Source organism: Lissotriton vulgaris, chromosome 2_1 (genome assembly GCF_964263255.1).
Source record: "Lissotriton vulgaris chromosome 2_1, aLisVul1.2, whole genome shotgun sequence".
Lineage (NCBI taxonomy): Eukaryota > Metazoa > Chordata > Amphibia > Caudata > Salamandridae > Lissotriton > Lissotriton vulgaris.
The window spans coordinates 1190566222-1190593542 of NC_141687.1; the positions used below are offsets into that span (position 1 = coordinate 1190566222).

The window sequence follows — 27321 nt, forward strand, 5'->3', positions numbered from 1 at the left end:
AAGCCGTGTTTGGTGACAATTGTTTGCGCTCATTTTGTCATTTAGACTATTTACCTGGTAACAAGACGAGGAAGTTAAACATCCAGGATAATTATATATTCTGAGGTGAATATACCTTACTAATTCTACGTTGATTTTTACCGGGTTATAAGGTACTCACGGATACTTTGAGTGCAAACTTTATACCCTAATTGGGTTATAAATTTACTTTTCTTTCTCACGGGAAGTGCCTACACGATAATAAGTTCTGCACGATATCTTTTTTAGGTGAAGGGTACTATAATTTCTCTTCCATTCTTGCCATATAGAGAATTTATTTAAATTTTGGGCATTGTTTATTTGGTTGCAGCCCTGAGGAAGTCTATGTGTTGTATTAATACACGACGAAACACGTATTGGCTGATGTACCATCTATACACAGAGACTAATGTACCGAATATACAGAAAAATCTGATCGGAATAAACTTTTGAAGATTTAAAGTGACTACAAACACTTGATGAATGGACTTGAATCAATTTTATACATTGTGGCTTGCCATTTAACCTTTTGTGCAACTAGGATACAGTTGAGATCAATATTGGCTATTGTATTTGTGTGCTCAGGGGGTGGTAACATATCTTTGTTTCTGTAATTACAGAAGTTTTGGGTGTTGGATGCGCACCCTCCCTCTAGAGGCACCAATTTTTGATTTATATTGGAGTACACTATTCCTTTATATCTAATGTGGAGCGCCCGACAGGCTGTAAGTATCCATATTTAGTTATTAAACAGCAGGACAGGGGGAGGAGCCAAGCCGGCGACCGCGATGGCCGCCTAGTCCCTCGGCTCCGAGTACCATCTCCTCCCGGGTTCACATCCTGCTTGATATCCTGCAGCAAAACGGTATAAATGGGGACATGAACACGACCGTTCGTCGAAGGCCCAATCCCGAGGTTTGTGCCTGCTTACTGAGGCGAGAAACAGTCAACGACGTTCGCGGCCCACAGCAGCCCTATGACCGGGGACTCGACCAGACTGTGAGGCCGGTCACCGAGTGCACAACAGCGGCCGCCGGTGGCCGGGAGGGGCCGGTCAGCTCCGGAGTGGCAAAGAACGGCCGATTTTCGACACGCTCATACTGGCAGACTGGGAGCACGAGTTGGGGACAAGCCTGTCGTTGTGCCCCTGTGTGGATAAATATTGCTATTAGAACTTTGCTAGTCCGCCGCCGGGAAGTGCTTTGCGACTCGTCCCGCTCTCGGCGGGAGGATCTCGAATTTCCGCCGAGCCGCGATCGAGCTGAGCTGACTCCATCGGCTGCCGCGATCTGGTCGCTTTGAATCGGTTTCGGTGGCCCTGACGTGGTTCTATGATGCCCGATGCCCCACTGCGTGTGCCTCGGCCCCACTCCAGAGCTGTGCTGCCCCGGACTATAGATAGGAGGGTTGAGTGTAACTCCTGGGCGACCGAATCTCGACCTAATGAAGAACGTATGGAGAGGGGGAGAACGACAAAGGGGGAGCACGGGGCAGAACTGCACCTTGGCGATCGGATGGCTTCCCTAGCAGCCCTTCACGACACCTTGGAACAGGGTGCCCGATCATTGGGGAGCAAGATGGTTGAAGTGACCCTCGCGGCGGGGCGAATGAGATCGGCTGACCCTTTGATACACAGCGAGATGCCTTAATCAACACCCAGATGCAACAAGATGGCGTCTGTCACTGATACCGGAGGGCCAGAGACACTGATCCTCGCGACATCCCAAGTCCGTGATATTGGATGCCTAGGACAATCTGGAGGCTCTAGATTGGAACTGAGTGATGGAACTTCTCCCTACGTCCTGCTGCTAGAGACTTTGGTGCTGCTTCTGCCGTGTTTGGACATTGAGACATTTTCCTCCTGCGTTACTCTGCCGAATGAAGTGTGGAAGACATGTTTCTGTACCAGGTCGGGCCCACCGTACTTGCAGGTAACGGGCTTGGAAGAGGTCTGGTTGTATCACAGCGATGCAGAAGTGTTACTGTTTGGGCTTGCCTTGGTACTCCGATTCCCTACAGCTCTGGACTTGGAGAATGGTAATTTGGTGGGCTTTGGCGGTATAAGCAAGACTGGACAAGGATAAATGACGTTTCCTCCGGGTTGCCGTCTTCTGATTTAGGGGCTGTGAGGGTTACGCGACACATTGTCTTATCTAATAACGTACTAGGTTGACTCTGTCCCTTGTAAATTGTTTTATTGTATTGGCTCTTGCTGCCTTTTTTTACATCCTGTGTAGATATAGCAAATGTGCGAGGGCGAGGCCGGGGGACTGCTAAAGAGCTCCTCTCCGTCTTTCGCTCCTTTTCTTGTAGTTGTAGTTTAGAACCCCCCTTTTTCTTTTCTGTTCTTTCGTAGACTTCGGGGTTCTCCTTTTCTTTCTTCCCTCTTTTGGGTTCTTCCTTTAGTTTAGGTGGGTGGTAGTTCTCTTTCTCTCTCTTCTAAATTTCGGGTTCCACACAATGGGCGACAGGCACGCTGCTGAGGGGGAGGCCGTAGGCAGGGGTGCAGGGTGGGGGGTTGGGGGAGGGGTACTTTCCTTTTTCCGTTTCTAGGGCCCCTTTTTTCTCTCTTGTTCTGCTTGGTTTTCTCTTTATTTTTCCTTTTTCTTCTCTTTCGGGAAACCGAGTGGTAGGTTGCTTGCTGTACGCTCTTACGGTTTAAAATACAAGGGGTGATGTTTTTATAAAGTTTTTAGTTACAGCGGGCGATGCTGCTTTGGGGGGCGAAATGTACTGTTTATTGTCTATCCTGTTTAATACGCGCTAGCGCCAACGCTCTGCCTGCGGTAGTCCCGGCTGTGAATATCCTGCTCAACGATAACCCCTTGCTTTGGTATAATTTGATTGTACGGCGTCAGATCCTGCTTTTCTTTAAAACTCTTAAAAGAAACCTCTTTAATCCTGGTACCAATACGGTACGGACACTATCCTGGGCTAGGATATGGCATTGGCGAGGCGGAATGTTACGTCTGTTTGGCTTCATTGATTTGCTTTGACCCTATGAAGTACTGGCCGGCCGTGATGGTTGTAGGCCTGTGATTGTAACTGCCTTACGTAACAATAAAGGTTTACCAAAAAAAAAAAAAAAAAAAAACAGCAGGACACTGTCAAAAGGGAGGTCGACCAGACGCTCCCTAATATTTTCAGGAAAAACAGCATCGCGTAGCCAAGCATGGCGACGGAGAGCCACAGAAGTGGCCATAGCCAGGCCAATAGCATCAGCAACATCCAAAGCCGCACGAAGAATAAACACGGCCAACTTCCTACCATCCAACACATGGGCCCGCAGATCAGCACGGGCACCCTCATGAGAGACATAAGAAAAAAGGGACTCCACAGAATTCCACAGGTTAGAAGTAGCCCTGGTCAACACACACAAAGTGTAAAGCGTTCTCAAGGCAGCACTGGAAGAAGCAAAGACATTACGTCCCCACGAATCTAACCACCGGGCCTCCCGAGATGGAGGGAACAACACCACAGGCAAACACAGAAAGGCAGTACGCAGTAGAGCGCCTTGAGTAGAAGGATGGAAAGAAAGACAGACCGGGTCGTGCGGAGCAGGATGATGGTGGTGCAGTAGTGCCTGAGGCACTGCCCGTGGCAGGGCGCCTCCAAGCCCCCATAAGAGATTTATGGAGTGACGCTTCAAAAGGAAGGAACAACCCCCGTCCACCAGAGCCCTGGTGGAGAATCTCCAAGAGGTTGTCCGTGGGAAAGGAGTGACAGGTTCACCCACCTGCAGAATACCAGCACCCGTGGAAGTAGCCCGAACAAAGGCAACACTGGCCTCAGTAGGGCGCCGTGGAGGTGAAAGCAATTCCTCCGTGGGTGACGGTTGCAGACTGTACTGCCTATCCACAATTCCAGGGGGAAGCGGCCAGCCCCGGCATAGAGGAGGATCCACAGAGGAATGAGGAACCTGAGGGGCCTCAGGGGAAGGTGGAGAGGCCGGTGGAGAAGCCCTCCGCGAGCCAGGGAAAGAAGGGTTTGAGGATTTTGGCTGTAGGGACGGCAAAGAGCCTGCCCTAGAAGATGCCGGCGAAAAGACAACGACATGGCGCCCTGTCTCCGGGGAGGAACACAGCAACAGATGACAGACCTCCAGAGACTAAGGGACTTCAGGAGACGAATCCAGAATCCGGCGCCGGGGCGGATCCGTGGAGTTCGCCATCGGCGCCTGATCGGCGTCAGGCGGCGCCGGAATGGCCTCTTGTGGCACCGGCGCGGCCTCAGACGGAGCAGCCGCCCGCGCTGAGGACCGAGGGGGATTCAGGGAAGCACCCCAGGTCCCTGCCTCGACCCGTGACTCCACCGGAGCCGGGGAGGAGGGCCCCTGGCACCAAAGCGGCACCGGCTCGACCTCTGGTGAGGCAGCTGCCTGCTCAGAGGGCCGAGGGGGACCCGGGGACAAGCCCGGGGTCCCGGCGATCATCTGCGATGCCACAGGGAGCCCCATTGGGATTTGCAGTGAGACAGGGACGCTAGGCGCCGAAGAAGGGAGCCCCGAAGAACCACACCCCGACGGCGCCATTCTCCTACTACCTGGAGCTGAAAACTTCGGTGCCGGGGCCTTAGCCGCCGGTGACTCAGCGGAAGTCCCCACACGAGGTAAGGGATCCGCGGACGTCTCAGGAGGTGGAGAAAGGGCCAAAGAAGCCTGCAGCGTAGGCTGTCATTTGGGCCCTAGTCGCCTCCGCGTCGGGAAACGGTGGGTAGGGAGACGACAGGTGGGGGCTCATGTCCCAGGGGGAGACGGCGCCCGCCGCGGAAGGAGGACAAGGCGGCAGAGACAAATTGAAGGACCTACCAGCCGGTGAGCCAAGCCCAAGAGGCCGCGGTGAAACTCGTTGTCGCAGACTAAACCAGCAGTTCCTTGCTTCCGAGGTGGGAGACAGACGCTGAGAGGACACCAACCTAGATAAGCGCGCAGACAGCAACTTCATCCGGCGCTCCCGCCGTGACTTAGGCTTAAGGTGCTGGCAGGCGTCACAGCTCTCCGAGTCATGGTGGTCACCCAGGCACCACATACAAATTGGGTGAGGGTCCGTCGCCGACATGGGACGTGCACAAGAGGGACACGTCTTGAAGCCCGAAGGCATTCACACACTGTTCCACTGAATGTGAAAAAAGGGATAGAAGGCCTGAAAACAGGCCAGGGCTCAACCGGATCCATGTTACATGGGAAAGAGAAAAAACTGACGTAGGCGTGCCGGGGTGGGACTTATGTATCCTCCCTGACGTCACGGACGCGGAGGACGTCACGGCGGAGTCACGTGGTGCCGTCCCCCCGGCGCGCAGGGATGCTGTGGCAAAATGTTTTCCAGATCCAGTCTCACGCCTGGGGATAATTCTATGTTAAGGAATCTACAGCTAGTAGTCTCTATCAGATTCTACTGTACAAGACTTTACCTCACTCTACAATACTATAAAACAACCCAGTCTACGCAGCTCCACTGTTTCACACCCTACTGTACTCTATGCAACTTCACTCTACAACACTGTATGCCACTCTCTGACACTTTACTACTGTCTATACTCACTGTACTATACTGTATGCCACTGTACAACACTCTACTCCACTCTACAATACTATGGTCCTCTATACAACACTGTATAGTCAAAACAAACTACATAGAGAAACAATACTATTTTAAGAGCTGGTTTGGAAAAGTTCTGTTAGCAAAAGATATCCAGGAAAACAATTACAAGGAACCCATTCTGATAATTTAACGATCTATATCATTTCACAAGTAAAGGCTCTAAATTAGTGTACCTTTACAATAGATACTATGAGTTAAATGTAATTCAAATCAATTCTTTATTTTTTAAATTATCATTACTTCTCCCAGAACCAATATACCGCAAATTATTTTTGCATAAACATACATTTGCTTTCATCTTAAATCAAAAAGAAACTCTGATGCAAAAGAGGTAAAAAAAAGTCTTAAAAAATCCAAACGTTTTGTTACAATGTAGCAGTCTGCACCATAAATTCAGAAGAAACCATCACTCCGGGTCCTATCATCTAATGTACACCACAGGTTGAATAAATACTTTCTCCTAGCATCACATACACTAGTAGAAAAATGCATGCCTAATTCCACTTTTACATGGTGTATAAAGACGATTCTTCTCGGGAACTAACATCCAAAATTGGTTTCAAAATGGAAATCCCCAGTTCTCAAGTTATTGAGAGAACATCCCTTTCTTGATTAATGCACATATTACATTGTAGCGTAAATATCGAGGGAGACTATACCTTGCTGCTGTACTGCTTTGAGCAATGTGGACAACAGACAGGAGAGGTGGCTATTGTTCCTGTGAGTTGAGTGTGTGTGCTCAGCATGGGGTCTGGCTCTCCTGGTCCAGCAGGACGGAGCTTCCGGATGCTTGGCGGTAGTTCAGCACCAGGATGATTCTTTAAGATATGAGCTTTGCGTTTGCTGGCACTCTTGTACACCTGTAAGAACATTTCACACATCATCTTAAAACAGCATGTACATGAACGGCAGCAGCACTTAAAGACATAACACAAAGAGAGTATATATAAAAGCACTTAGTTAAATAGTATTAGAAGCCTCAAAGTGAGGACAATTATTCGCTTAAAATTCCCTGATTATTGGTGCTGAAAGGGATAGTGTGCAGTTCTTTTGACTTGATGAAATGTGATACCCAGGGGAACAGAATTTCATCGGAAGTGATAAAAAGCACCTACTACAAGTATTCCTGAAACAAGGGGAATAATATGCCGACTGTCGTGCTTTTCACACTTTAATGCACAATTACAAGTATTTACCCAATCTCACAGCTCCACTCGTTGATTGAAGTCCATTTTGAACATGGCACTGTCTCATTCCAATTTTCTTATTTTTGAGGACTTCAACTTATGGTGCTTCACCCCCCTTCAAGGAGCTTCAAGGCGCCTGTCAAGATCTGGATCTTTAAATCAGCATGTTTATGGCCCCATCATCAGGCAGGTCATACTCTGGACCTGCCTGATCTTTGCCCCTGAGGAATTGATCTGCATAGAAGAAAAAATATCTCTCCACTGAATGTACCATGATCTAATCTCTTTTCACATATCAGTGAAGAGTCTTTGTTCCCCTATATCGGTCATGACGGCCTCTCGGATAGGAATGACATGGTCCAACCTGAAGAGGCCCACTTCAGGACCATTTTTCAACTTTGTAAACACCTTCGACCCTATGATCTCTGTGGAGTCGAAATACACAGCCTAAGAACAGGAGATCATAGGCACTCTGGATAGAGCAATTCCACTGACCAAGTTTAAAAGTAGCAAAATCAGCCTGTAAAAAGCTTGGACATTGTTATAACGAAATTGCTAACAAATATTTTAGAAGCTGCGCTCTGCGACTATAAAACTAAGGTTGCTAAAGCCAAGGCTGAGTATTATGCTAATTCCGTTCTTAATGCTACAAATGGTCCAAAGAAGGTCTTTGATACTCTAAGGGATCTATCAAGCCTGTATTGTGGCAAACAGGATATAACTTCATCCCAAGAGCTCTGTAATAATCTCTATGATTTCTTTGACGAGAAGATCAATAAAATCCTTAATGAAATTGGAAGTCCCCCCCCCCCCGGTCACCTCCCGATCATACAAACCCGAATGGTTTGGGTGAGATAGTATAAATTAGGGGGAAGAAGACTTGGATAGACCCTATAGAGGTTCAGGGCTGCAGTCTGGACACATTTGAACCTATCGCAGACATAGGTTTCTGCTCTTTTGTGGGATCAATCCCATCAGGCCCGCCGCTTGATCCCCTCCCTATAAGGGGGTCGGAAGAGATGGAAGTTGAACTCATCCCTCCCACTCTACTGATCTGCAACCAATCACTGGAAAGTGGTGTTGTACCACCCTTGTGGAAAAAGGCAATAGCTACCCCCTTTTTAAAAAAAGCCTGCAGCCAACCCTATGAAAGTGAGTAACCGTAGGCTAATATCTCTCCTTCCCTTTCAAGAGAAGGTACTGAAGTGATATGTGAGTGAGAAGCTGTACCAATACTTGGTGAATTACTGTCTCATAGAAGACAAACAATTTGGGTTCAGACCAGGTCATGGCACAGAGTCAACTTTACTTGTTGCCATGGTTGAGCTACGAATGAGGGTCGAAAATGGTCAGCCGACAGCCTTGGTCATGGTTGACCTGCCGGCGGCCTTTGACACGGTCAACCATAAGATCCTGCTAAACAGATTTGCCACGATTGGAGTGAAGGGCATACTGTTGAAGTGGTTGGAATACTACCTGACTGACAGGTGTTAGGCAGTAGCACTGCCCCCTTATTGTTCAGAATTTAAAAGCTTGGGTCAGGGAGTTCCGCAGGGCTGAGACCTCAGTCCTGTCTTATTCAACGTTTACACGAGTCCACTAATCTCTTAGATAAAGGCATATGGTGTCAATCTGGTCAACTATGCAGACAACACCCAGTTGATTCTGTCCATCAAGGGTAGTCAACAAGAAGAAATAGAGGCCTTTCAGGAGTGTATGATAGGCATTGTTAACTGGATGAACCTGAACACCCTTAAGCTAAATAGGAACAAAACTGAATTCTTGTGCTGTTCAGCTACAAAGATTCCTATGGAACTTCCCCCAAACCAATGGCCTTTCCAAACAGAAGAGAAGGTTAGTTTGGTTAGTGCTGTCCGCAATCTTGGGGTCATGTTTTACAAGCTATCCCTGGAGAACCATGTTATATAAGTGGCTGGCACTGGCTTTGCACTGCTACGGGGTCTAAGGAAAGTACTCCCCTTACTACCTGCACAAGCCAAATCACTCATCGTACGTGGTCTTACACTCAGTAGATTGGACTACTGTAATGCTCTATTACTGGGAGCTCCGAAGTATTTGATTAACAGACTATACAGAGTTCAATTGGCGGTTGCTAAACTTGCTCTAAATAGACCTCGCAGATTTTCGGCATAGAGTGCTTTGAAAAAACTGCACTGGCTGCCAATCAGGCAGAGGATCAGGATTAAAGCCTATACCCTGGGGAGACCCTTCTAGTCAATGCCAGGAAATCTGGTTTGTGTGAATAAATTCCAAAAGAAACAACAGGGGGTCACGCTTTCACAATTCAGGCTGCCCAGCTATGGAACAAGCTACCTTCTTCTCTTAGATCAGCTACAGATCTGATGAAGTTTAGAAAGGCCTTAAAGACCTGCCTCTTTCCTAAGTAACTGTCCAGGATAGTGCTTTGTTTGAAGGTCCAGAAGCAGGTGTACTTATCTCTTATGGTATCAGCGACAGGATACCAACGTTGTGACAGTGTGTGCTCTATAAATTTAATTAACAATAATAATAATTTACCTGGTTAATTTCCCCGCTAAATTTCACCGAAATTGACCTGCCTAAATTTAGTTACTTATCTATAACTGTAGTTCTCCAGTATTGGAATCTTTCATAGATTCACATGCTTTAACCATTACCCGTCGTCGAGATGGGAGTCCCCAGTACCTTTAGAAAGCAATATAGTGATAGGTATAGACTAGAAAAGACCTAGGCTCCTTAGTTTAGTAACTTATCATAGTCATTTTAAAAAGAAATACCGAAATTAGGTTTTAACCAATCAGGTTGTATCACCATCTAGATCCCTCCGGTCAGATGCTCCAGTCCCTCAGTTTTTAGAGCACGAGTATATAATATAAGTATCCACTAAGAGGAAGAGAGAGAAAGGTGAGCATCTCAGGGGAGGAGAGTGGGTCGCATGTGAATCTTTTTCTCATATTTCTTTTATTGTTTTTTTGCGAACAAAGAACAATTAAGTTCAGGAATGCTTCCTCCCATCCCCCCTCCTCCACTCTCCACAAACTTCGAGAGAGAGGCAAATTCCTGCAGAGTACTTTAAAAATGAAAGAAAATAAGAACCAGTACATAGCACTCAGGCAGCACGAATAGGCTCTACATAGTACACATAAATGAGTAAATACTAAGCCATCACACACCCTTGTATATCCCCATGCATATTCACATATCATTTCTCTTCAGGATTCGCTTCCTGCTCCACAACAGAATCCCCCAGTTCCTGCTGCAGGCGAACCTCCACCAGGTCCCACTCCATTCTACCCCCTTGGTCAATCCAGCTATACACTAATCTATATCTCACCACGGATCCCGCTCGTACCCATCTCATGAATTCCCGGTGTGATGTTCATAACAGAAACCTGGTTCACCCTCTCATCGGCACCTGACATCACCACTGCGACTCCCCTCAGATACAAGTTTATCCAGCACGACCGCCACCGAAGACACAGCAGAGGCATTGCCATCATCAACAAGGACTCCCTCAAATGCACCGCCTCAAATTACAACACAGCACTAATCATGGAACACTTAAACTTTCAGATACAACTAGGCGCCGGAACAATCATCAGAGGAACCCTCGCCTGCAGACCGCCCGGCCTCGCCCCAGCTTTTGCAATTCTATCCCGGACTTAACAGCCCCCTGGCAATTGACTCCGACCAAGACATGTTCCTGGGAGAACTGAACTTCCACCTAGAAGACCCCAATGACGCCAACTCCACCACCTCTTTGAGAATTTGAGCAACATTGGCCTCTCACAGCTGGTCACCATCCCCATACACAGGCAAGGGCACACACTAGAACCCAACTTCTCCACAAGCGACAGAGTCAAGTTCTCCCACACAACAAAGCTGAACTGAACAGACCATAACATCATCCACTTCACGCTCAATGGCCCGCTTGAGGCTCAGACAAGACTTCCCACCCACCCATGCCAAAACTGGAGCAGTAGCACAGAACCCCTTTGGATCTCCACCCTCAAAGAAACAAGACCTTCCCCTCTGACACCCTTGAACTCAGCGTTCTCCAACTAGATTGCCTCAGCCGCCAACACCATAGCCCCCACAAAGAATACCACCAGCAACAGACCCGCTAAGCATACCAGTTGGTTCACCCCTGAGGTACTGACCCTCAAATGCCACTGTAAGAAGCTCGAGACAATGGGCTCCAGCAAGTCCCCCTCCGACCTAGCCACCTTCAGATCCGCCCTCAACAATTACCACCATCATCTCAGGGTGGCCAAGAAGGAAGCCCTTACCAACCGCATTGAGACGAGCGCCAATCACACCACGGAACTCTTCAGCATCGTCTAAGAATTCTCTTTAGCCCTCTGCTACCGATAACACGATCCACCCCTCCCATTTGCTCTCTGTGACACTCTGGTGGACTATCACTACAAGATCAATGACATCTACAGCAACTTCGACCCCCAACTCACTGACCTCAATCACCTCTACATACAAACCGATGCCTTCCACTACCACCAAATCACCGACTGAAAGCAACTTACATTGAAGACACCATTCCATTATGAACTCAATCCACTCCGGAGCCCCACAAACCCCTGCCCACACCACATCTACAACCTAGGAAAGGAGGTGATCGGCCGCCTCCTCACGGAAATCCTTAACACATCCATCACCTCAGCCACCGTTCCTGATGCCTGGAAGCACGCTAAAGTCAAGCCCCTCCTGAAGAAACCCTCCGCCAACCCCACCGAACTCAAGAATTACCACCCTAACTCGCTACTCCTCTTCCCTGCCAAAACTTTGACAAAGCTATCAACCGCCAACTTACGGACTACCTCGAAGAAAACAACCTACTTGACCCCTCCCAATTTAGCTTCTTTCCTAACCAAAGCACAGAGAACGCCCTGATCGCAGCAATGGATGACATCACATACCTCTTTGACATAGGTGGAACAGTCGCCCTAATCCTCCTCGACCTCATAACAGCCTTTGACACTGTTTTCCACCACACCCTCATCACCAGATTCCACCACATCGGCATCCAAGGCAACGCACTCATCTGGATCTCCTCCTTCCTCTCCACAGACAAACACATCGGATATATCGATCACCCTTATCCTCCGCAGCCAAAGACATTATCTGTGGCGTCCCCCAGGGCTCCTCCCTCAGCCTCACCCTATTCAACACTACATGACACGTCTTGCACACATCGCCAGCATCCATGGGCTTAATGTCATCTGGGCGTCAATGACACCCAGCTCGTCCTTTCCCAAACAGAAGATGCTGACACAACAAAGCTAACTTCTGTAACACCATGACCAACATCATCACATGGATGAAGGCCAACTGCCTAAAACTCAACTTCGATAAAACAGAGGTCCTCATCTTCGGAAACAAGCACCCCCTTGGGACTACATATGGTGGCCCCTCGCACTCGGCCCCTCACCCACTCCCACCCACCAAGCATGCATGCATGCAGCCTCGGAATATCCAGGACAGCCAACTGATCATGAAGCCTCAGATCAACGCATGCTCCGCACGATCTTTCGATGGATTCCAGTCACGACCAGGGACACAGTCACCCAGGCCCTCCAGCTGACACAACTACGGAAATGCACTCTATGCCGGAACTATCAACCAGCTCCTGAACTGCCTCCAGACCATTCAGAACTCAGCAGCAAAACTCGTCCTCGACCTCCCCAGAAGAACCAGCATCTCTCCTCACTTCAGGGCTTTCCATTGATTCCCCGTCCATGAAAGAAGCCTTTTCAAACTCCTCATTCATGCCTACAAATCTCTCCACAATTACGAAACCCCCAACATTAGCAATTACCTGACATTCCACCAACCGACCAGGGAGCTCCACTCCTCAACCCTGGCCCTGGCCCACATCCCCTGCATCCGTCAAAGCCACTGTGAAGGTCGTTCCTTCTCCTACCGCGCTGCCATGTCCTAGAATGACCTCCACCTACGCACCTCCCCTTCACTGGAAGACTTCAGGAAGAAGCTTTAGATATGGCTCTTCAACCGTCAGGCCCATCCGACTGAGGCTCACAGAACACAAGCGATTGAAGACTCCCCAGGGTGATAGGTTGCGCTCTAGAAGTCCTAATGATTGATTGATTGAATTCCTCTTGAAGTGGACACATTTGTAAATGACAATTATGCAAGAGGACATCATCCCTAGAAGGGACCTGTAGAGGCGAACAAAAAGAAGCTTTTTATTTTTAATGAATTGTGCCAGAGTAATGAGTCGTAGTTCTCTCCTGTTTAGGATACCCATTGGAGGATGTTGTGTCCAGCATTGCCCCTAAAATGTGGTCTGTAACAAAGTGAAACCTAGCTGTTTGAAGAGATCCGTGCAGGCTACTGTGGAAGCATGTGTGGTGCATTTGGAAGGCACTTTGACCAACCAGTCGTCTAGATAAGGAACAATTTGATGGTGGTGTTGCCGGAAGAAAGCTGCTACAGGTGTGAGGCACTCTGCGAAGATGTGAGGGTCAGATCTGAGTGCAAGGGGAGTATCTGGAATTGGTAGTACCTTCTGGCTACTGTGAACCCTAGAAATTTCCTGTGTTTTGGATGGAAGGGTTTGTGAAAATATGCATTTTGGATATCAAGGGTTGTCATAAAGTCCCCCTGGTTCAAGAGCTGCAGCACCTCCTGCTGTGTTACCATGCAGAATGATTGTTTCCTAAGGAAGACATTGAGGTTATAGAGGTCTAGAATCGGCCTCCACTGCCTTGGCTTCTCGTGGATTAAGAAGAAACGGGAATAGAAATATTTTCCTCTCTGGGCTATAGGAACTCTCTCTATAGCTCCCTTTTTATCATGGTTTTTACTTCTAATTTGCGAAGTTGTAGATGCTTGTAGATGGAAGGTTGGGGCAGTGTTGGAAGTGGTCTTTGGAGAAATTCTAATGTGTGGCTGAATTGGACAAGGTCTAAGACCCACCGATCAAAGGTAATTTCCTGCCATCGGTGGACGAAGTTGGTAAGTCTGCTGCCGAGGTGGGAGGTAGGAATGAAGAAAGTAGCCGGAGCTGGAGGTGCAACATTGATGCCAGCCAGTGTCCTTCCCCCAACATCCTGATTTTTCCCTTGGAAGTAGTCTGACATGTGAGGACTGTGGTGGGTTCCTCTGCTGTTTTGGGGGACAATATTGTTGAGTACACTATGAGGGGTTAACAAATTGTTGGTAGCTCCTCTGTATGAAGGTTGTCCTCTTCCACGTGAGCCACGAAAATGCACTTTCTTAAATTGAAATGTCCCCAAAGACTTGGCTGTGTCGGACTTGATAGCCTGGAGGGAATCATCTACGTGTTTCCCAATGTGGGCTTCTAAGTCATAAGGGAGGTCTAACATTTTGTTCTGAACCTCTGGTAGGAAAGATGTAGCCTTACATCAACCTTGACGCCTGAGCCCTGCAGCACCTGCTAATTGCTGCAAACCCTTAATGGCAATATCCATGGAACAGTCTATTACTTCACAGGATGCGCTCTCACCTACATGCAAAACTTTCTTGGCCTCTGCTTTGACATCCTCAGGTAACTGGTCAATGCACGGAGCAATGTCCAACCACATCTGTCACTCATACTTTCCAAGAGGTGTTAAAGAGTTGGCTGCCCTGACCATTAGTGCTGAAATTGAGGAAAAACCTTTCCCAATATTGTCAAGGCACCTACCCTCTCTATCTGGAGGCACAGAGATAGGTGCGCAAGGATTCTTGGAGCGGCGCTGGGCTGCTTTGGTGACAACGGAATGCTGTTTAGGGTGCCCAGTAAGACATGTGGAAGCATCTTCAGGAACCTTGTATTTTTTGTCAAGGCGCAGTAAGACTGCCACCCCCGAAGCTGGGATTTTCATGACCTTAAAGCCTTCATCCCAAATATGATCTATAACGGGCTCAGCCCTGATAGTTTTACAAAACGGCTCCTTAAAGTCATATAGAAAACAATGTGTTTGTTTTGTAGTCATTGGAAGATCGAACTTTTTTGCAGCGCTCTCGAGCAGGTTGAGAATTCCTCCAATATCCTCTGGAGGAGAATCTGCAAGAGGCGGTGTTGGAGAAGTGGTATCATATAATCATCCTGTTGGGTAACAGTGTCATGTAGCTCACCCTCTTTTCTGTAATCTTCCGTGAATGTGGGATCCTGGAAGGTAGCTATTTGCAGGATACATGGTGGTGTAGACAATAGTGGTGTTGGAGGCAATGATGGTGAAGCTTGCCTAGGTGGAGTCCTAGCTGCTGGAGATGGAGGTCTCGTGGGAGGCGCTGATGGAGGGAAGCGCCAGAGGTAATCATTAAGCATGAACTGTAGGTCAGATACCATAAATGAAGGTAGAGAGACCATTTCCTACTGATACGCTCTATGGTAGTGCTCTGCAGGAGCATAATAGGTTTGCGCATAATACCCCTCTTCATCGTCCTCTGGTTGACACTTGACATGCAATTCGAAAGGGCTGTGTGCCATGCCAAAGGGACCCTCTTCATCCGAGTCATCTTGATCCAATAGATGAGTGGGTAATAAATTCTACACTACTGGGAGAAGTAAGCGCAGGAGTGATGAAAGGACATGTTTTAGTATTTTCTGATATCTGTCTCGTTGGCCAGGCCATCGTCTCAGAAAGCTTATCCATTGTAGACAGTGATGTCTTCGTCGACAGTGATGTCTTCGTCAATGATGGTGTCTTCATCGACAATGGTGTCTTCTTCGACAGGAGTGCTGTCAACGGCGGTGCCTTTATAGAGATGACTATGTTAGGCGTGGGTGGTAAAGGTGTTTGGCTCATCGATGATATTGTGGAGAGCAATGATGCAGTTGAGAATGAAGCAAGAGTGAAAGTAATGGTGGTGAATGCCTTTGTTGCCAATGGCGTAGATGATCCTTTCCTAGTCGATGGTGAGACACTCGTCAACGTAGCAGGACTGTTTTTTTTAAAGAATGTCTGATCTGTGGTGGAGGTGTAGGAGGCTCTATAGTCATCTTTGAAGATAGTTTTTTCTGTGGAGAGTGAGAAGACTCTTGTGTCTCATTTGAGTGTTCTGAGTGAGAAACATGAGGGGACTTTTTAGAGCATTTTGTGAGAGGCTTTGGAGAGGAATGAGAATGGAAAGAGACCCTCCTTTTTACTATTTTCTGGAAGAATATTATCAGTCTTTTCTCAGACCTTACAGTCTGTACCTTTATGTGATGGGTATAGGCCTGTGTGCTGGCTTCTTGAGCTCCGTCCCTGAATGAGGTGCTTGCTGTGTGGGTAGTGGGCCTCTGTGCTGCTGGTACGCCAAACCGCTGAAGTTAGCCTGAATGGGACTAAACTGATGATGAAATTGTCTAGCAGCAGTGCAAAGGCCCAAGGAACGCTCCATGGCCCGGTTTTCTTTAAAGAGTTCCACAGCCCAATCTCGGCAACCAGGTGAGTCCCATTGAAAGGCATGCCCATGAGTGATGCTTGTACATCTCCAGAGAAGTCGGTGGATCTCATCCACAAGTAATGCCAAAGCACCACGCTAGTTCCAACTGCTCTACCCAAGCCCTTAGTAGTGTCCAGTCCAGAACGTATCATGTATTTGGACCCATCTTGACATTCCTTTATGGCCTAGAACAGAGAGGCCCGAAATTCTTCATGGACTGCCGGGCAAGATCTTGAGCATACATGACTATTGCTATAACAAGCTGTTGACATTGACCGACAGATGGGCCAGGCTGGCCAATGGCACTATCCTATTTGAATCAGCTTGAAGGGGGACTGGATGCGTCAGGGCGAATTCGAGACATGGCATCTGTCAAAATAAACACAGTTGGGTTCAGACACAACTATTGGTATGGCGTTCTCCTCCAGGGCCAGTGGCCTCAGAGCTGGCATAAACATTGAAAAGACCGGTGTGGATTTTGGAGTTGGTACCAAAGCCAGTGCGGAACCCACTATAGGTTTAGGAGGCATGGATGGTGCTGAGGACGGCTTCGCTGGTGGATACCTAAAGGAAGGTCTCTGAAGATCCTTTGGGCCTGAAGGCGTGCCAGAGGGGAAGAAGACACACAACAAGGCTTCTTGAAAGGCCTCAATCAGTTGCATCATCACCAATGATTTGGCAAAGCCAGGGTTCAGCTGGATCAGCTATGGAATCGGCTCCTCAGCATGGGGCGGCCACAAGACCCAGAGGTACTCTGACGTCCTTACAAAATACTGACGCAGAGAGTAGTGGGAATGGGACAAATCCCGCTTAACCTTCTGGTGCTTCTGCTTCAGGAAGGAATGGCCTGGAAAGCAAGAGAGAGTCCATGTCCTCTACTTTGAACGCAAATGAACCTTGTATGATTTCTTACAGTATTCAACGATGTACAGGTTGATCTTCATCTTCCTGGATTGTCTTTGGATTCACAAGCACACATTCTTCAGAAGACCTGGAATTGTGTCTCAAACCCAAACACCAGAACATACCTTGTGTGGGTCTGTCACACACATTTGATTGCCGCAGTCCCAAAAAAGCTTAAAACTTGCAGTTTCAGGAGGGGACCTGGTCCCCAGCATACTTTTTTTAAATGCCCCAAACCTGACCTGTTCCTCCAGTAAGCCAACAGAAGGGACCCAGCCTCCAGCTTTAGGTAGCCAGAGGTTGACCCTGAGAGCACAGTGCAACTCAGTCAAGGAAAGAAAGGCACGCATGGTGGAAGAGAATTGGAGGAAGCTGAGCCCTACATTAGTGGAGCCTCACTTCAGTACTCCATCTCAACACCAGCCTTTTACTTTGCCAAAACACACCACAGGTAGTAATTCCCCATGGTAGAGACCCTCTGATACCCCTAGGTTGAGGGATTACTTGGTGGACCATGACACAGGGGGTAACCATGCCAGTGCAGGTTCCTCCTTACATGGCCACTCATGTAATATAGGCTTACCTGGTCAAGGATAGCCTTATCTCCTTTCGTTTGGGGGGGGGGGGGGGGGGGAGGGGGTTATGTAGGAGGGTGGATACCGGACTATGGTTACCCCAGATTTTTTGCCTAGTGTTTAGCTGGTTTTCGACTTAGTTGGCCTGGGACCCTGCTAATCAGGGCCCCAGGCTATCTGCTCTCTCTGTAAAATGGACTCCATGCACCCTAGGTGCATAACCAAATTGGTACTGGACACCTTATCAGCCCCTATACAGTGCACTATAAGTGCCAAGGGCATAGGTGCATCCAAGGCCTACCAGGGGCTGCAGCATATCTTTTGCCACCCCTGGCTGGTCCTTAAATTGACACAACTGGCTGATCACTCAGCTGGGGCAAGGTGGTGTAATCACCCCTTGCTTAGATATAGTATACCAATATCTAAACCTATATCTGGACACATATATACCTATAAGTCACTCCTATGGCAGGCCTTAACAATCCTGGAGGCAGAGTGCTTGGTTTTATGTGAGATGGTGCTCTAGCATGAGCTAAGCCTGTCTGCAGCTGTCGGGACCAACTCCCTTAGCTGTTCCGGGATATTGCCATACCATATACTCTTAAGTGCATTATAATCCTCGCGGTTATGTGCTAACTTTGGTTTGGCTTTATCAAAACATGTCGTGTAAGGTGTGATACGATTTGGAATACTACCCCCTCGCCAGTCCTGGTGACGGGGGTAGCATTCCACCCTTCTAGAGGGAGAAGACATGTTACTTTACTGAAACGCGGTTAATCCTAACCAGAGCCTCAGCATCACAAAATGGATGCTGCTGAAACCGACACAAGTCTGACCTCCTGCTGCTGACCGAAACTCGGCAGAGGAGGCCTGGACAAAGGGTTTCCTGTTGCGGGGAGGTGCTACACCACCCCAGACAGGAGATAGTGTATTGGGGCAGGGAGGGCTGAATGAAATCAGACAGTGCCTGGGGCGCACAAGGCTTCCCCTTGCATAATCCGGTCAAACCGGTTCTGGAGCACACCAGCCCCAGTCCCAGCACGACCCTGAACAAAGGGAAAGGGGTGTAACCACCCCCTTCCTGGGTCCCACCCATAGGAGGGACCTAGCAGGAGATCCAGCCCACTAGATTAGTATAAGAGTGGGAGCAGTGCCAACGCACTCAGATTATCCTGACTGAAACTTATGAAACGAAACTCTGGACCCTTCGACATCCTACTCGACATAGAAGACTGAAGAATCTCCCTTGTGGTCAAGGAGTGACCACCCTGTGCAAACAGGCACCATCCAGCGCAACACCGTTTGCTTTGTTGCAGTTCCCGCCGGAATTCGAGCGACAGAGATCGACAAGACTCAGCTTTCCCGCCTTCCAACAGCCCGATCCACAGTCCCAGCAAATCTGAGACCCGTGGAGGCGACCTGAAGCGTGGGGCCGGCCATCTTGGAAAAACCACGAAGTGCTGACCGTGCAGCTCCCGAGGCTCCCTCGACGCTGTGCATTGGGGTTTGAGAAGCCCCCAGCCCTGAGCAGCTTTTGCACCAAAGCTACCCCCTCCACACTCTCCGAGTGCTGCGTGGGGCCCTTCTGCATTTTGCTGCTTAACGCGTTGGTCCGGTCGCTTGCCCGTTGGCTAGTGGCCCCAGTACCGACGAACCTTTGAATTTGCTCTGCCAGTCCGGTTGCTCTGGACTGGCCCTCGCTCCCCTGAAAAGGAGCAGCCGCTCTGACCTTGCTAGGCCGAGTAAGAAGCGATATTCGAATCCCGCGTGGGTTGCGCTTGCCAAGGTTTGTTTGCTCCAATCCGGAAGCCGACACCGCCAACAGCGAGAGCCTTCGTGGGACAGCTCGTGGTCCACTCCTGGACATCCTCGATGCCCCAGAGTCCACGTGGCAGCGGAGACAAGCTTCACGACAACCACCTGATTGCGCCCGACCTTGCCTGGTTCCTTCCTGGTTCCACCCTGGTCACTGCTGAGTGACCCAGACTCTGTCCCCTCTGCTTTCAGGTACTCTACAACTTCGATCCACCCTTGGATCCAACCGGACACTTCTCTTCTGGACGCCTGCAGCATCTTCATCTCCAGGCACCATCAGACTGCATGACGAAACCCGACACACTTTAGCACCTGTGCACCCGGTTCCTGTGGGTAAGGTAACTCATGAACGCCGGTGCTCCTGCACTGGTATACACCTCTAGTGCCTAAGTCTAAAGTTTGGTAATTTTAGTCCAGTCGGAACCTTCCTAAAACAGTAACTTTGTAACTTTTACGCACCATTGACTTTGCATTGGTGCATGCGTGTGCTTTAAGCGCTGCACCCGAGTCCCGCGGGCTTTTCCCGACTTCAACACTGCTAGTCCCGAATAGCCCCAGCGATTCCCAAGGCCTCAGGCCTTACCACTGTTCGATTAGTGATACTTATACCACTATTTTAGTATATGGTTTGAGTGGCCCCTGGGCCTCATCCATAATTGTGCAACTTTCATATGTTTTACTGTGCTTTTGTTTAAACGCTTGTGCTTCTAGACTCATAAAGAGTATAGAGGATTATTCTGAGAATAAATACATATATTTTTATAATATATAACCTGTGGGGTGTCCTTTCATTTGATATTACAGGATTGTGATTGGTAAAACAGCTGGCTTCACATGCCCTCTTGAGTTAAGCCTTTAAGGCTGCTTAGTCCATGCTACCCTTAGAATAGCTTGTCTATAAGGTTGACTTACAACCTTCACCATAAGGGATTGTTTGGACTGATACAAGGTGCCCCCAGAATTGGAGACATCATATATCAGGCCAACTTCTCCCAGCGTATAACAGTATGGACATGGTGTTCGTCTGGAGAGGAGGGAGTGTTGCTTATGACTTTGATGAGTATACCCTTGAGAAGAGAACTAGGATTACAGGTAAGTAACTTATCCTTCTCTTCCAGAGGATACTCATCAATAGTCATAAGCACTGAATAGAATAGCAAGCATATCCCTATAACCTGCGGACGAATACCAGTATGTCATAACCTGTTGACAAAACATGTATTACCCAAAACAAGTTTCTCAAGGATGCTTGTCATAACCGAGCATCTGCTTGAGTGTCAGAACCAAGACAGTAATAGTGTGCGAAAGTATGAACCGAACGCCATGTGGCTGCTTTACATATTTCCTGAATAGGTACATCTCTAAGCATCGCTATCGTAGCGGCTTTGCCCCTTGTAGAATGAGTTCTCAGCCTGCCCGGGAGCTGCTTGTGTGCCAACTGATAAGATAACATGATACATGACACTTTCCATCTAGCAATGGACCTTTTAGAGGCAGGAAAACCAGTGTTCAATGAACCATAATTAACAAAAAGCTGGTTCGCCTTTCTGTATTATCTAGATAAAATGTTAACAGTCGTTTCAGTTCTAGAGTGCAAAGCTCTCTCAGCAGAAGTGACAGGGTTCGCAAAGAAAGTAGGAAGAGTGATTGACTGGTTGATGTGAAACTCTGAGACCACCTTAGGAAGGAACCTCGGGTGAGTTCTTAGCACCACTCCATTTGCATAGAAAACGAGATAAGGCTCTGTAGAGCACAAGGATTGTATCTCGCTCACCCTGCAAGCAGATGTGATGGTCATGAGAAATGCAGTCTATCATGAAAGATGTTGAAGGGAGGCTTTGTGGATAGGTTTGAATGGGGGACCCATTAACTAGGAGAGGACCACATTAAGCTCCCAGGAAGGGGATGGAGACCTAACGGTTGGGTAGAGTTTTTTTTTAGATCCTCCAAGAAGTCCTTAACAACTGACATTTGAATGAAAGAAGCCTGAGTGGGGGACTTTCTATATGCTGTAATAGCTGCCAGTTGCACCTTTATGGAGGAATATTGCAAACCTGCTTTGGCCAAATACAGTAAGTAGGGTAACAGTACCTGTTCCTGACTTGAAATAGGGTTATGGCCCTCAGCAGTACACCACATGTAAAAACACTTCCACTTAAAAGCGTAAGACTTTCTCGTAGAAGGTCTCTGTGTCTCCTTCAAGATCTGCATGCAGTCTTGGGAGAGACCTAAATGTCCATATTAGATGAACTCAGGAGCCATGCTGCTAACCTCAGGGAAGCAGATTGGGATGGAACATCTTGCCGCCCGTCTTGGTCAGCAGACCCGGATGACATGGTAACCTCCTGTGTGGTACTTTGGACAGATGAAGAAAGTCCGAATACCACCACTGGCGAGGCCACTCTGGTGCAACCAGGATCATCTCGGTCTTGGATTCGTACAGTTTGTTGATCACCAGGGGAATGAGAGGGACTGGTGGAAAAGCATAGAGTAATATCTCTGACCAGTCTATCAACTAGGCATTCCCCTTGGAGCCTGGTTGAGGGTATCTTGAGGCGAAGACGCAGCATTTTGCATTTTCTGCGTCCACGAAGAGATCTATGTCTGGTGTTTCCCAGCTGCGAAAGATGTCTTGCGCACCCAGTCGTGCGATTCTGTGAAATGCCTGCTTAGGTCGTCCACTTGGACGTTGAGGATGCCTGGTAGGTGAACTGCAGAGATCTTCATGTCTCATGCCAGAAGCCACTTCCAAATCGCCTGCATTTCCAGAGACAGGGGTCTGGACCTGGTGCCCCCCGCTTGATCAGGTAATATATTGTTGTTGTATTGTCCGTCTGAACAAGCAAAGCAGTCGACTTGATGGAGGGAAAGAACGCCTTGAGAGCCAGATGCACCGCTCTGAGCTCCAGCATGTTTATGCAGTATAGCTGTTCGCTTTCTGACCACATTCCCTGTATCTGTAGGGACCCCAAGTGAGCGCCCCATCCCTGAAGAACACGTTCGTCACCAGAGTTTGCTTGGGAAGCTCCTCGTGAAAGGGAACTCCTATCAGAAGATGAGATCGCTGCATCCATCATCTGATGGAGAGCTGGACAGACAGAGGCAAGCTTACAGTGACCTCCCAGCGATTGGAGATTTGAGACCATTGATCCGCCAGAGTTTGATGCAGAGGTCTCATGTGAAGTCTGGCATTTGGGACCAGAAAAATGCACAAGGCTATCAAACCCAGTAGAGAAGAAATCTGTCTGGCCGTGTGATGAGGTATCCTCAGGAGAGTCTGACACTTGTGGAGAATGGATGATAGTCTCTCCTCCGAAGAAAACACTTTTGCGTTTACTGTATCCAGAGTTGCGCCCAGGTAATGTAACCTCTGAGTAGGATTAAGGATGGATTTTTTAAAAATTAACGTGCAGACCTAACTGATGCAGTAGCTGAATGCAACAAGCGAGGTCTTTCTGCAGAAGAGTTGGAGACACACTTTTGATTAACCAATCGTCTAGGTAAGGGTAGACAAAGATTTTCTTCTTCCTCAAGAACGCAGCTACTACAGCCATGCACTTCGAGAATGTGTGAGGTGCAGACTTCAGCCCGAAAGGCAGGACCGTGAACTGGAAGTGGTCTGACTGAATCTGAAATCTTAGAAACGTCTGATGCCTTTGAGAGATTGATATGTGGAAATAGGCATCCTAAAGATATATAGAACACGTCCAATCCCCTTGATGTAAGTGCAAGATTATTTGATGTAAAGCCAGCATTCTGAACCTCTCTCTCAGAATGAACTTGTTGAGAAGCCTGAGATCTAGTATAGGCCTGAACTCCTTGTTTGGACCTTTCTTTCGGACCAAGAAGTATCGGGAATAGATTCCCTGTCAACGCTGGTGCCATGGAACCTCCTTGATGGCCTCCTTTAGGAGTAGAGCGGATACCTCCTCTCTCAATGGATTACAGTTTTTCGAGGAGGAACAGAAGGTGGAGGGGACTTGAATCTGATGGAGTAGCCAAGCCTCACAATATTGAGCACCCACTTGTCTAGTGTTATTTTGGTCCACTCTTCCAAATGAAAACGGATACTTCCCCCCACCGGAGTGGGTAATGGAGCTAGGGGAAGCAAGAGCTCACTGCTTCTGTTGTTGCTTGGCAGCAGGTGTGGACTGTCTGGAGCCTCCACCTCTACCGAGACGACACTGGTTTGAATGGGATCTTCCCTGATGTTGCTGGGAAGACCACTGAGGAGTTTGAACCCTCTGATGGTATTGTCATCGGTCATAGGGACGGTAGCGTTGTCTGAAGTCTTTCTTCTTCTCCAGACCAACCGCCTTCAAGGTGTCTAGTTTGGTCTTCATTCTAGACATTTTGTCATCAGCATGAGCGCTGAAGAGCGATGTCCCATTGAAGGGGAGATTGAGGATTTCATGTTGGTTCTCTGGCTTCAAACCCGTCAGTCTCAGCCAGGAAGAGCAGTGGGCACAGATCCCACATGAATACCCATGGGCAGCGAGATCAGAGGCATCCCTTGCCCCAATGATGACCGGATTGGCCACCAGACCCCCTTCCTGGAGAATCTCCTGGAAGTCCTGCCTGTCTTCCTCCGGTAGCTTCTCTGTGAAGCATGAGAGAGAGACCCACAGAGAACGGTCATATTGACCCAGTAATGCTGAGGCACTTGCTACTTTCATATAGGATGCGGATGTATTACACATCCTCTTGCCGATGGAGTCCATGGCCCTACTGTCTTTATCCGGAGCTACCACAGATGAAGCTGCCCCCATCTGGTTCTTACATGCTGCTGACATGATGACCACGTCAGGACGAGGGTCTGCTCTCAGAAAAAGTGGGTCCTGCTCGGGAACCTTGTACTTCGTGGTGATCTGCCACAGGGCTGTTCCCACCGACGCTGGAGTCAGGAATTTCTGAAGAGCAAGCTCTAGCAGTCCCGGCACCAGGGGAAGCAGAGGCCTAGATGAAGACCTGTGATGAAGGGTCTCGAAGATGAACAATGTGGACGGGGAAGAGACAGGCATCTTGATATTAAGTTTTGAAGCCCCCCTACACAAGACCTCATGGAAGGTCACAATGTCATCAATGGGCGATACCCTACTCTGTGGTGACGAAGAGAGAGTTGGAGAGTAGTCTGCTTTTGAAGGTCTGGAGTCTGAGGACCACGAATAAGATCTGTGGCTTAGTTTTCTAGGAGAGCGGTGGGGAGTTCTTGAAGAACAACTCCTAGGAGATCTTGACCTGCGCCTTCTCAAAGTCGGTGACCTTTGAGGCGTGGCACGCGGCTCGAGTCCCACAGACGTGTGAACCAATTGTATGATCGGAGACCTGGACCTGCTAGGAGTAGGAGCCGACCTTGATATTCTCCGAATCTTGCACTCTCTTTTGTTCCCCAGGCATCTCCAAGAGATGTTAGTTGGAGGGGCTGGAGCCGGTGGCGAGGTTTCAGGAGTGACTTGCACTATCTGGAGTTCCAGGGAAGAAGAAACACTCCTGGAGGTTACCACATGGACATCCTTCGGCGTCGATTTGTCTTGCGACGTCGCCCTATGTCTCTTGGCAGGAGGGGACCTGTGACTGGACTGCGACTTCCTTGACGTTGATCTCAACATCGATCTGGACTGCGATGTTCTCCGCGGTGACTGTCTAGGCCCAGAGGGCGATCTGAGTGGTCTCGACGTCGACCTCCCCGGTGACGGATGCTTTGACGCCGAGTGCCTCGACGGCGACTTTCTCGTAGGGGACGTCAACCTCCTCGACCGCGATCGCCTGCTATGATGCACAGCCGGAGAATAACTGCGTCTTACTGGCGTCAAGCCCTTCGGTGTCTGGCTCGACGTCGATGTTTGTGCCACTCTCGACGTTGGTGGGATCTTTAACGTCCCCACAGGTCCTCTCAGAGGTGGGCTGTTCTGTCGAGCGACTGTCTCCCGCCATCATAGGCGAGCCGGAACTGGACTGCCAACGAGATGGTGTCGACGTTGGCCTGTGATGGGAGTTCCTACCTGAAGTCGTTCGCTTCTCCGGTGAATGGGACCTCGACTTCGACGCTGAAGGAGAGCACAAGGGTACTTTCAACGTCGATCTGTCCCCCCAAGGCATACGAGACCAGTGTTTTCTCTTCTCACCCTTGTCTTTGTGCTCCAACCTTTCCTGAGAGGAGGGCTTCTTCGAGAGATGTTCTTCTCTGCCACTTGCTGATTCCTTTCCTCTCTCCTGCATAGCATGTACTTTGATTTTCTCCCTTTCTCTAAGGGTTCTTCTAGAAAAATGTCTGCAGTGGTAGCACTCATCTGGTCTGTGAGATGAAGGTAGACAAGCAATACAGGTTAATTGTACAAGCCAGATAGGAGCAGATCCTGATCTAGAGGTTCAAGGGTAAGGCCCAGTATCTCAAGGTCCGAGAGAAGACAAGGGAGGAGAGTGTACAGGCCAGAGAGGCACAGGGCCTGATCAAGGCGTTCAAGGATCAGGTCCAGAATTTTAAAAACATATGTAATGAGGAACCTGCATTGTATTTGGGTTCCAACTGACTTTGTAACAGCAGGAAGGTTGCGGGTCTGAATAGGACATACCAGAACTACATTTTGGTGAGATTGAATCTCGCACAATTTGTTAGACCCATTTCCATCGTGGGAGGGACATAGATGTGTTTCTTCTTACCCACTAATTTTTAAAGGAGTGACTCAATGCCTGAAACAAGTCAGCCTGGTTCTGGAACATCTTTGTAGTTATGGATATTGACATACTTTAGTTTATGGTTTAAATCTCTTTATTGAAATTTCAGCGATAAACAAGACAACAAGACAACAAGACCTCAATCTCTACTTCAGGCGTCGCGATCAAGACTCCAATTCAGTAAAGACAATCTTACTCAGTGCATGCTAGGAGCTGGTTAGCCGTGCAGGCCCTGTAAAATACCCCAAAACAAATCAACATGACCCCCCCCCCCCGCCCCCACCCTCCCCCCCTGTCAACAAATCAAAAGGAAGACTCCACAAGGAGGAAAAAAGGAGAAGATATAAGGGTCAGCAAGACATGGCTTTCCGCGGGCGCGCCGGTGCCTTCAATTCTGGGATTGGTGTATTTGCCAGACACAGAATGCGCAGGTATTGTGGGCAACTTAGTTCTCTGAAATCCCCTGTAAGTAGTGTCAGAAAGGGACGCCATAGTTCCGGGAATTCCTCCCCACTACCTGCCAGCACAAGCAACAGTTTCTCCATACCGAGGACCATCCACAACCTATGCAGCCAACCTGTGTGTGGGGGCGCCTGCGGGGTCCTCCAGTGTGCTAGGATGTTTTGCGTGGCTGCCCCTGACATACTTTAGTTTAAAGTCATTGTTAGAGCCTGACTTTAGATCCCAGTTGCAGTTGGTGAACAAGCAGGTCATGTAGGTGCCTATTTTCTATAGGTACCCTTTCCAATTGAAAATCTGAAACACAGCTGGCCATTTTCGAGATACAGTCCAATGAAGCTTGGTAACACAAGAAGATTTATCTTGGACGCCTGGCCAAATCGAATAACAGTGTCTCCTACACACACATTTACTAAAAAGACCAGTACAAAATGTAGTAGGACTCCCCCCAAGCTGTTGAGTCACCCACACATCAATAAGCAAAGCCTGGTTGGCCATGTTAAACAGACATCAAAACTTCTGAAAAAGAATATATTAGTATCATAAATCCATCCCTTTCTTTTAATTTTAGGTTGTATGTTTTTGTATAAAATAAGGGGCGTTGACTTATGAAACATAAATAAAAGACCTATTTTTCAAAGACTTCCACCTGACTGCACATAAAGTTGATTGTGT

The 27321-nt window shown here is 48.4% G+C and overlaps 1 protein-coding gene across 2 annotated transcripts in view; it reads right to left on the bottom strand.

Moving 5' to 3' along the window:
* Window positions 1-27321, bottom strand: part of PRDM10 (PR/SET domain 10) — a 1138198-nt gene that overhangs the window by 599961 nt on the left and 510916 nt on the right. For both annotated transcript variants that reach the window (XM_086956905.1, XM_086956904.1), the window contains exon 17: window positions 6278-6478. In XM_086956905.1, coding sequence (XP_086813031.1) covers window positions 6278-6478 — 201 coding nt within the window. The remainder of the gene's footprint in view (window positions 1-6277; window positions 6479-27321) is intronic.